Here is an 11,679-nt window from a genome sequence, read left to right as displayed (position 1 = left end):
CTCCTAAGAAGCTGAGAAGCCTCAGAGGAAAAGAAAAACAATAATTATCTGCTGCTGTGGAATGCAACAGGTGCATCTTTGATTGGTCTCATGTGGTTGTTTTTAATTAATGGCTAATCAACATCCAGCTGTCTCAGACTCTCTGGTCAGTCACAGGATTTTATTTTCATTCCATTCCTTGCTAGCCTTCTGATGAAATCCTTTCTTCTATTCTTTTAGTGTAGTTTTAATATATAATTTTCTTTTAATATAATATATATAAAATAATAAATCAGCCTTCTGAAACATGGAGTCAAGATTCTCGTCCCTTCCCTCGTCCTGGGACCCCTGCAAACACCACCATATTAGTGTTCTTCACTCAGTCCAAACAAACTTTTGGTCTTTCCTGTGAATAGTAATACCCTAGAACGTACAGAACAGTTCAGATTCTTGAACATCTCTAGTAGCACCTAATATTTAAAAAATAAATTTCTAGTATTCTTAATGTGGACCAGGTGGTCAAGGAAATCTATGTATTCTCATGATGAACATACCACAGAATGATACTTCTTTGTTTGAACAATACTTTGGTACTATTTAGTACCTCTAAAACTGCAGCATGTCAGGACAGTGGCCATGAAATCATAATGCATTTTAAGAGTTTGAAACACCCAGTAAAATAACAAAACAAAATGATTGTCCTGTTATTTTCCTGCCTCATCCCCTAAATTCCCTGGCTTGCTCCTCTCTCACTTCCCAGCTGGGCAGAATCAGGGGTGGATGTGCGGACATTTGGTACCCGACAGAGGAAGGAGGAGGAATCACCGTCCCTGGAAGTGTTTAAGGAAGGGCTGGGCTCAGTGCCCTGCTCTCGTTCACCTGGTGGTGTTCGCTCTGGACTCGATGATCTTTTCTAACCTTATTGATCCTGGGGTACCAGCTTGACAAAGGCCTTCCCAAACTCGTTGCACCATAAGAAACCAACGCTTCTCATAACTCTCAAAATTGTTTCACTGAAAGGAGCTGTGAAGCACTCGAACAGGCTGCCAAGGGCAGTAGTGGAGTCACCACCCCTGGAAATGTTCCACAAACTTGAAGATGTGGCACTTAGGCACGGTTTTGCGGTGAACAGGGGTTTTAAGGGTCTTCTCCAACCCCAACGACTCCATGACCGCAAAAGACTTCAGCTCTTGGCCCATCTCGGGCCGCGGTGCCTGTTGGGAACTGTAGTCCATGTCGGTCCCTCCTGCGGCCACTTGCCGCGGCTGCGAACTACATTTCCCAGTAGGCATCGCGACCAGGGATGGACGGAGGCGGAGGGACGCGCTCGGCGGCCCAATGGGCGCGGGCGATGCTGGGAGGTGGCGCCGGGGCGGGCGGGCCGCCGGGGCCGCGGGCAGTGCGGGAATTTCGGAGCGGGAGGAAGGAGCGGCGCCGGGCCCGCTCACCCAGAGGTACTTGGAGCCAGCGGCTGCCTCTGGCCCGCAGACGTTTGGGGTTTTTTTTTGGAGGCGAGTTTTGGGGCACTATTTCTCATCCGTTTCGCCGTGCCGAGCATCCCCGGCCTTTCTGGCGGCTTGCAGGCGGTTTTCCCCGCTTCCCTCGCGGAGGAGCCCGGTGGGACCGCGGGGCCCGCCCGAGCCTTGTTCCTCCGCAAGGGCAGGGAAGGTCCCTTCCCTTCCCTTCCCTTCCCTTCCCTTCCCTTCCCTTCCCTTCCCTTCCCTTCCCTTCCCTTCCCTTCCCTTCCCTTCCCTTCCCTCTCCCGGCCCAACCCGCAGCGCTCGCACAGTTCCCCCCGTGGGGTTTGGGCCTCGCCTTTGCCGGCTGTGGGCTCTAAAGCTCCTTCGCTGGCCGCGGCCTGGGTTGTTTTGCTTCCTGTGTTTTGTTTTTTTAGCACTAAAGGTAGGCGGAGGAGGCTGAGTAAAAGCTCTGCTCTGTGCCACTTTAGAGGTTCGTCACCTTCGGGATTGTCTCGGTGTGGCATCACCTTGGCTGGGAGGCATTCCTGAGTTTTGCTTTAAAGTAAACGTTTTTTTTTTTTTTTTTAAAACACAGGCCTGCAAATCACAAAAATCTGCGATTTTAGGATCAGGGAAGGCCTGGTGTGTAAGAATTGGGTTAGGCTGGTTTCTATCATTGGTTGTGGTTTTTCTTCAATTCCTATTTCTGTTTGACTTCCTTGTTCGAGACTTCAGCAGTTGCACACAGGGCGAACTCTGTTGTTCTCTTTAGTTTTCAATTTGTGCTTAAGCACTCTAAGAACTGTAGGCTTTTATTAATTTGTAGGGAATCCATGGACCCTTTTTATGGCTAAGAAAAATACAAGAGCTGTTGTGAAGCTTCCTGTAACTTACTGTGTCAAAGGGCTTGTGCCCTCATCTGTAGGAACAAGCTGCCCACTAAATTCTTGGGGAAAATCCCTAAGTGAGGTAGGATTGCAGGATTCCTGGTGAATTTCAGAGCTGATGATTTTTATACAGTGTGCTAAATTATCAAAAAGCCTTTAAGTGTCTCACTCACATTTTGCAGTTGGTATAGAGGTGAGGTGATTTGGAGTGACATGATTTGGTACCTTAAAATACTGGTTTTTATTGCAGCAAATGAGTGATGATTAAAATTTTCAGAAGAGCCTTAAATAACCTTAGAAGAAACTTTAAAAAAAAGTAATGTATTCTTGAGAAAGTAATTTAAAATTAGTAGCACAGTAATTCCACTTGTAAATGACTATTTCCTACCTCTGAACAAGCTGCATTCTGAAATATTAAGTCATCTTGGTTTGTTTAGCAAAACAGGAAAAAAGGCATTTCCTTGGTCAACTGTGCTGCTGTTGTGATTACATATTTCTCAGTAATTGTGGTCCACAATTGTGGTATTTATTGATTTTGTCAAAAAAGATATTTTTAAAAAATTTTTTGGGAGAGAACTGCAGTGAACTTCTTGTGTGAGTGCCATTAACTGTCCAGTATCTTAATCAGGAACTTTGATTGGAGAGGTTTTCACAGACAAGGATCAGCCAGTCACAAAATGTCTGAATTTATGCAAGAAAATCTTTGTTCACTGGTGTGACAAGTCACTGACACATCAGTTATTTTTTGTGTTTATCCTCCCATGAAACAGCTCTACAGTTTTCAGGAGTCTTTAAATGTCATGTTCTTTCTTCCCAATTCCTTGAGCAAAAACTTAGTTTTGTTTTCTCCTTGTCTTAATTTTTTTTTTTTTCAGGCAGACATGGATTTCTTGTTTTGACTAATGAGCAGTTTTAATGATACATAGATTTCAGGTCTTGCTGGAACTACCTGCTCCTCTAGGAGCACAGGTCACCAGCTCCATCAGGGTTGACAATGAAAATACATCCTCCTAAGATAAACAACTGTAAAAATTACAATTTCCAGAAAATAAAAGAGGAAGATCAGGAAATAACCAGTATGACTTGACACACAGCAGAAATTCCTTCAAAATAAATTTGTTTTGTATTCATTTCAGAGTTTTGTTGATAATGAATGGCAACAAGAATTGAGAAGTGGCTATTCATATTTATTCCAAGAGTTCAAGTATCGCTTAAGTGGCAATTGTGGCAGGCAACATTTGTAAAGATAACACCACTGATATGCAGACAGTGGTGCTATCTCAAGTACAGTGCATTCTGTTTCTTCCAAGGTGTTTTATTAGGTGGAAGCCTTTGTAGTACTTACTAAGAGGCTTCTGGAGAGAGTTTAGACAAATAGACTTCTGTTATTCATACTTGTTAGTAGGAAAATCTTTGTTTTGAGCACATTGTAGCAACATAAAATGCTGCTGTTTACAATCATGCACCTTGAATATTGTTCTTGTCAGGCACCTTAGCTAAGTAGGGTCAGGTCTGACACTTGAATGATAGTACAGTACTTGACATCCATGGCACTGTTTCCAAGGACTTCAGCATGATTGCAGGAACTAATGAATTAAACTTCACAATACCTGTGGATAGAAAATATTTCCTTTGTTGATGGAAAGAAGTATTGAGAGGAAAGTTTATGATTTTTTTTTCTTTTCTTTTTGAAGGGATGGTGGTGGTGAATTTTTAGAAGTGATTTTAGGGAGAAGTAGATGGCTTTATTCCAGTTCTGGAGTGTACAGTAGACAGCTCTATGTCATGTCTGTTGGTGCATAAGTTTCTTCACAAACCCCTTGTGTTTACTGTATTATGATTTGAAAAGCATATAGAATGACAGAATTTGCACTCAATTTAAGTTGTCTGTAAATTTTTTTTATTGTGGTTTTTTTCTATTTCTATCTTTTCACGTAGAGAATTTCTGCTGTGTCCAGTTGTCTTTGGTGTCAGTCAATAGAAGACATTTGAATGGATTTATCCAAATACATGTGAAAGCATGTGCAGCCATTGCTTAAATATTTCCTTGGGTAACAGCTTTTTTGCAAGAGCTTGAGTGCTCAGCATTGTGCATGCTGCCCATTGCAAGCGATCAGTGTTTGGCACCTATGGCCTACTGATAGTTTGACCAACTTGTAAGTAGGCACAGTGCCATGTTAACAGATGGGTATGAATACAGACAGCCAAGAAACCATGTATGTGTATCTAGTGTATTTGTTAAGGGCAGGGTTCCCAGCTGGGGACGTTCAAACTTATGTCCATTTTGAATTTTTGCTTTTATGGATAAAGGAAAGTTGTCATTAACAATTTTTTTAAAAAAATAAATACCTTCAGGCATACAATTATTGACCATGTTAAACAAAATAAGCGGGGGTGTGGAAGAAGAGGGAAGCACCAGCTCTTCCTTTGATACTCTTGAGGAGCTATTTTAAGTAAATTTAATTCCTTTTTAAGCAAGGCTGCTATCAAGAGTCTCACTGTGAATGTCAAAGATGTGGAGTGTATCAATAGCTTTGTTTCACAGGCTTGCTAGCCTTATTGTAAGAGAGGCCACAAATTTTTCTTTTACTGACAACAATCTGTCCAGCATTTAAGCACCTAAGTGCATCTATCCAAGTCTTGCCCAAATTATTTGTAATAACTCAGAGATCAAGGGGCTGCAGTCCTTCAAGCCCTCTGCATGGCTCTTATATTGACAATAAGTTATTTCTTAGCCTGAGGATGAGTGTGCTCATTTTGGATATGTTTTGGTATCCTTTAGATGACAGCCTGTGTAATCTTGTCCCACATCTGAGTCACTGGGCAATGCTGCTGATTTTTGCAGCATTTTTTGTTGCCTTATCTGAGTCAGCTTTGGGGCTCCAGGCTTCTGGTTTATTTCATTAGCACTTCTAATAATTTCAGTCTGCCCTTTGTTTTAATCCATTTCCTGATTTAGATGTCCTGTGAAGCTGCCTAAAGGTCTGCAGTGATCTTTCTGGCCTGCTCTTGTAAGTGATATGTAGGCTTGTCTACTGCTCTGTTCTTTCTGACACTGACACCATTGCTTTCTCATTGGTTTGTCTTATCTGAGCTGGCTGGAATTGTCGTTGGTGCTTGAAAGTCTCATTTTTCTCCTGTAGAAAATCTGGAGGAAAGATCTTTCTCCAAGACAGTAAACTATGTATCACCTTGAAGAATAAAAAAAAAAAAAAAAGACAAAGGGATGTAGAGAGGAGTTTCTTGAAGAGACTATGGATAATGATGTGGGTATAGCTAGTCTTTAAATTTATGTGTAAGGTGTGTCTTGATAGCAGGGAAGAATGTTACTGTATGGAAGTGGAAATATGGAAAAGTAATGCAGAATCAAAACATCCTGTTTTGTGATAATGATGAAGCTTATGCAGTGTAGGTATTGATAAATACCAATATCTGTCTGTGATGTGAGTATTTGATAAAAGTTTCTCATTTAGATATAAGTAATGTATTCACTCTTCTCAAATTACCAAGGACCCTAAAAAAGAAGAACTTTGGCCTGGAATGATGCACCTTCTTTTCTGTTTTTATGCATATATTGAGTGACTCTGATGTCTCCTGACTTGCTGCCAGAGTCCATTATTCTCTGACTAGGCTCTTTTAGATGTTTTATGTATAAAGGATATAATATTTGAAATCAAATTTTCTTCTTTGAAGATAATTGATGCTATGTGAGATTTCTGAATTAGGAGAGTGATATAAAATATATAAATGAAAACAATACAACTGGTAAGTTGCACTTGGCAAAATAAAGCAATTGCAATGCACATTTCAGTCATGGTACTGATGCAATTCTCATTCCTGGTCTCTGTAGTTTGTGTTTCTTTACAGCTAAGAGGAATTCCTCATATTACCACTGAAGACTTGCAGTTTTTCAGTATGCAAGTTTAACTGTGGGAAAACTGATGAGCTTTATTTCATAAATTTACTTTTTTCTAAGTTTAGACCTGTGAGTTTTGTGATTGATTGAGTGTGATAGATTCTGAGATCTTTTTAGCATGTATTATACAAGGTCTTGTAATAAGTTTCTCTTGTGAAGATTTTTGCTGTCAAATTTTTTTGTGATGCCTGGAAAAAGTAGTTGTTTCTCACTTTTAATTCATGCTGATGAAACTGCTTATTGCATTTCTTTTCAAGCATCTTTGTAGTAACAAATCAGTGCTTAAACAACCCATTCTTTTTTGTATTTCTAACAGATTTCTATGTAAAATAAGTTGGATCAACATGTAACCATTTTTTAAAATTTTTTTTCAATTTTCACTCTCTCTAGGGAAAATGCCCAAGAAGAAAACAGCTGGAAAAGCTCCTTCCAAAACGAAACTTGCTGAATTGTTTAGTCTGGGGGAGGTTCTAGCAGACACAGCAAAAAAAGAATGGAAATTAGGTGTCCCTGTAGGGGAGGGAGGCTTTGGACGCCTATACCTTGGTAAGTGCAGCTACCTTTGATAATTCTTTAAAATGGAGAGTAGATGTTTTTCCCCATTCAAAACAATGAAGAGTTGACCCCAAGTTAGAAATATGAATATAGAATGGTGTCTTCACATGAACTTTTCTGCTAGAACCTTAGCTTGGGTCATGGTGTTGGAAAAAAAAGATGGAAATAGACAAATGGTTGCTTTAAGCACTAGTTTTGTGAGTTTTCAGTGGTAGTTCATTCTTTTTAAAAATCAAAATCTTTATTACTTTTTAGCCATGGAAAGGATAGTTTAGTATTTATTTCAATTTGAATTTTGGTCTGTCTGAAAGACTGGATTTTTGCATGATTGTCTTTATAATGATGAATTCTGAACTGAAACTATCAGTGCATATATCTGGAGGCTACTGGTCAGCCAATACTTGGACTGGTTTTGACTTTGGTATTGCTTTTATTTTTTCATTGCCTTCTGAACTTCTGGCATGCCATATACTTTTTTTTTTAATGTAATCAGTGCTAAAAACAAATTGAAGTGTTGAACTTTACAGTTCAGAGCCTCAGTTCAGGTCTTGTTTTGCAGTTCTGTTGCAAGGAAAACTTCTAAAAGTGAAATAGTGTTCCATACTTAGTAGCTCTTTCACTTGGACAGATGAACAGATAAGAGAGGTCTTGAGACTTTTCTGCTTCATTTACTCTAGTCATTTTTCAAACATTTCTGAAGGGATGAAAGTTAATATGGTCATTATAATATAGTCTTCCTCATCTTGGGCAAAAGGTTGTGCTGGATTCATACTGAGTTGGAAAACAGGAAAAAATCTGTCCTTCTTTTAAAATGAACAGACTGCAGCATAAGTGGGTTAAGGAGAAAAAACAGGACCAGTGGGTGGCTTTTTGCCAGAGAAGCTTTCAACTTCTTACTCAGCCTCACTCAATGAGCTACTAAATTTACTGGAGTTCCAACTCGAATTCCTGCTTTGTTCAAGCCAAAGCTTGCTCTGCTTCCCCATTATTTGCACAAAGCTGTGACCCTCACTGTTCCTGTACTTTGTACTTGCCTAACTTGATGTTCTTCATATCTGTATCTTCTGTCACAAATACCAACAACTTAGTAGCAACAGAAGGTCACTTTTGGATACGTGACATGGCAGCATGGAATTTATTTTTCTTCTTTATGTTCACAAATGTGTATGTTTATAATAGTCCTAGAAAGCAAAATAATCACTGTTGAATAGGAAAAAGTTACTGGATTAAAAAACAAAAAAAAGCCTTCATTTAATAAACAGCCTGTACTCCTCAAAAAGAAGGGAGAACGCAAGAATGCAATATCTGTAGACAGTAGCCTTCACATATACTGTGATTGTCTTACCAAAGGCTAAGGTACTGCTCTGTGTTCATGTCAGCACTAGTTACTTTGTTGTGTGTTTGTCCATCCTGCATAACAAGTGAGTGTCTGCTGTCCTCTCCTACTACTAATAAAAGCTTCCTTTTTAACAGCTGATGTTAATTCTTCAAAGTCGGTTGGCAGCGATGCCCCTTATGTTGCAAAAGTGGTAAGAGCATTTGAATCTTTACTTCTCAACTTGAAAATATTTGTTCTAGAATGGAATGTGTAATTTAAAACATCTTCTGAAAATGATGCAATTGCAAAGTGCTGTTTGAAATAAAAGTGTGGGGATACAGAGGAATGCTGCTGAGAATTGGGACTCCTGTGTATGAGGAACATCATGATAGAACATCAGTGGAGTTGAAAAGGATCCATGATATGGATCAGATTCTGTTTCATTTGCTTCCTATAAACAACACAGATATCACCAAATGAATGAAATCTGTCTAGCTTTTGGAGAATTTCTGTGATTCAGCAGTGAGTCTCTGTGAACTGTTGCTCACCACTGGATGTTGATAAACTGACAGATGGCTCATGACTAGAAACAGCAAAACTTTAATTCTTGAGGTCTCCAAAAAGTTTTCTCATAAAAATGTTTTTTCATAAACCACATACATCTTCTAATTTATATTGAACCAAAATAACATTGACATAATTTTTAAACCTAATGATTACAGAGAAGAAAAAGCACTGTTGATTGTTTATTTTTATCCCATTGTAGCAAATAATAAAAATCTTTTTATTACTTGAAATTTTCTTATGGTTTTAGGCAAAAAAAAAAAAAAAGAATTATTTACTTGGATTTGGCTATTGCTCTTCCTAAGGTTTTAAGTATTTTTTCTTAAATTTTGCCAGAGTGCCTAGATATGGTAAGATCTTACACAGTCTTAGTAAAAAACAAGGACTATGGCAATAGTCATAGTAGATCCGGAATCCTTCGTTTTCTTGGTGGTGATTCTGTTCCTGCAGTAAAAATAAATACCAGAAAACTGTACAAGAACCTCACAGTGTAGAAGATTAGTTTTTCAGTGCAGTTCAGAACTGCACTGTTTTAACATTTTATTTATTAAGCTATGTGATGATTCTGAAATACCTTGCTACAGTAGCCAACCACTTTGTGTACATGTTAGTGCTTTTAACATTTGTTCCTGAAACTATAAGGTTAGGTTAAATTAGAGTAAAATACATTTTGGTTAGTATGTGCCTTTAATCTTGGTATTTACATCTGCTGACTAAAGGGAAATAGTAGAATACTGCTTTTGCTCTGTTCAGGCAGATCAAAGGTACAGTTTGTGATGACCCTCCCTCAGAAATGTTTTCCTTTGCTGAAAAAAGCAGTGCTTGCTAAGCAAATGTCAGACTGCCACACTTTCAACATTGATCTGCTGCTGCTGCTGCCTTAGGTGTTTGTGGGCAGGAATTCCAGACAGAGCAGGAGCCCCAGCGTGCAGTGGGGTGGTGGCCAGCCTGTCCTCTTGAGGGTGCGGGTGGCCATTGTGCGTCTGTTCTAGAGGCAGATAACAGCAGTGGCTTGCCTGGGAGAGGCAGTGGCTTCTGATTACTGGCTCCTGCTCAGTCTGGACTGATCAGGAAGCAGGGCACCATCTCATTCCCATGGAAGAATCTGGTTTGACTTACTGGGAAAACCATCAGATATGCATTACTTTATGCTGTGTGTAATTGCTGTTACCCTCTTTTCCTGAGTTTGAAGCCCATCCATCTTCTTCTCTTTGGGCTCTTAAATTAAGAGTTGCCCCAACTTTTGGGTTGCTCCTGTGCTAGATTCACTTTGTTGCAGCATTTTGTAAATACCTCCATTGCTAATATCCCCGATGACTACTCAATTTTAATTTGACTTTCATAATTTTGTCTTTATGGCAATAAAGAGTAGCCCCAGTCTTTGTGCTAGCCTCACAAATGACCCATAACATATTATGCCTCTACAATCTGGTATAACACAACTTCAGATAAGAGCCCATTTTCTGATGCCTGGGTGGATTCTGGTTTTTCCATCAGCTGAAGCAATGTGCTTAACAGCTTTGAACAATTACTAGTGTTTAACAAAATATGTGCTTCTATAGTAACGTTCTTCAAATTAAGCTATTAGAGCAGGATGGAAATTGTCTTAGTCTTTGACATATCCTCATAGTATTGATGTCTGAGCCGTATGAAATGAATCACAGTTTTTATTAAAAAAGAAATGCTTTTTATCATGTGGACTTTTCAGATGTCATTGTTCAGGAGTGGATGCAGGGTTTAATTACACTTCATTACATTGCTGACTGAAAAAGATCAGAATTCTTAAAACACTACTTGGAATTTGTTAGGTTTTGACATGTACTCCTTAGTCTTTCATTTGGTTATCTTTTTGAATAAGACTTTAATTTCAGTTTTATAAGTCATGTATTTAGAATGACCCTGGGCATAAAGTTGTAGAAATTTGTGTTTGTACTCCTTCTGAACTATTATGGCAAATACTGGATGCTGTGTAAGCTTTTTTTAGCATCATATATGCATTTCTTTATCTGTAGGTAGAATTAGTGGTATTGTGGGAAAACACCTTCATGGTCAACATAAAGATCTGGTCTATGGTTGAATCATGTATCCATTCTCCAAGCATGAAAAGATGGCAGATTTTTCTTTTTGACCAGAGAAAGATATAAATTTTCAACACTGAGGCATAATTTTTTTGGGAATAATTTATTTATGGATAAATAATGTAAGGACTTTTAACACCTACTTTTTTTTTTTTTTTCTGTATTTTAGTAGGAAAGCAACATTGTTGAAATCCATGTAAATTAAATGAAAATTATATATGAGAATTCATATTGTAATAAGTTAGGGTATTGATAGATAATGTTACACAGAATCAAGTAAAAAAAATAAATAGAAGAATCTATTTTACCCTTCTTCTCTGCATATATAATCTCTGTATTAGTAATTAGTTATCCATTGTGGATAAATATACTAACTGTGAAAGTAAATTTGTAGGTAGCAAAGTTTCTGTGTGTTGATCACACAAACTGTCTGGTCTTTGGGTTTGGGTTTTTTCTGGTTCCTCCTCACAAGGACAGGCCAGAAAGCTGTCTTGGCTCCATTGCTTATCAGTGCAGTGCTGCTGGAGAAAGGGAGGTGGAGACAGGCAGTAGCTTTGTAATCGAGTGTCCAGGCCTAGGAGTGGTGCTCAGGCTGGGGGTATCTGCTCCCAATGTGTCCCGTGTCCCAGCTGGGTAATCTGCTCCCAGTGTGTCCTGTGTTCCAGCTGGGGGTATCTGCTCCCAGTGTGTCCCATGTCCCAGCTGGGGGTATCTGCTCCCACTGTGTCCCATGTTCCAGCTGGGTTTATCTGCTCCCAATGTGTCCCATGTCCCAGCTGGGTTATCTGCTCCCAGTGTGTTCCAGCTGGGGGTATCTGCTCCCAGTGTGTCCTGTGTTCCAGCTGGGGGTATCTGCTCCCAGTGTGTCCTGTGTCCCAGCTGGGGGTATCTGCTCCCACTGTGTCCCATGTTCCAGCTGAGG

At 39.4% G+C, this 11,679-nt stretch overlaps 1 protein-coding gene across 2 annotated transcripts in view; it reads left to right on the top strand.

Moving 5' to 3' along the window:
- Positions 1-1,358: 1,358 nt before the first annotated feature.
- The window catches only part of VRK1 (VRK serine/threonine kinase 1), a 29,198-nt gene continuing 18,877 nt past the window's right edge, over positions 1,359-11,679 (top strand). The window contains exons 1-4 of one of the 2 annotated variants that reach the window (XM_063159993.1): positions 1,386-1,433; positions 5,286-5,337; positions 6,633-6,788; positions 8,271-8,326. In XM_063159993.1, coding sequence (XP_063016063.1) covers positions 6,638-6,788; positions 8,271-8,326 — 207 coding nt within the window. In that variant the 5' untranslated portion in view covers positions 1,386-1,433; positions 5,286-5,337; positions 6,633-6,637. Of the gene's footprint in view, positions 1,434-5,285; positions 5,338-6,632; positions 6,789-8,270; positions 8,327-11,679 lie in introns of both variants that reach the window. The other variant, XM_063159992.1, reaches the window with a different exon arrangement.

This window comes from Melospiza melodia, chromosome 6, assembly GCF_035770615.1.
Source record: "Melospiza melodia melodia isolate bMelMel2 chromosome 6, bMelMel2.pri, whole genome shotgun sequence".
Lineage (NCBI taxonomy): Eukaryota > Metazoa > Chordata > Aves > Passeriformes > Passerellidae > Melospiza > Melospiza melodia.
This window is presented reverse-complemented; position numbering and strand designations above follow the sequence as displayed.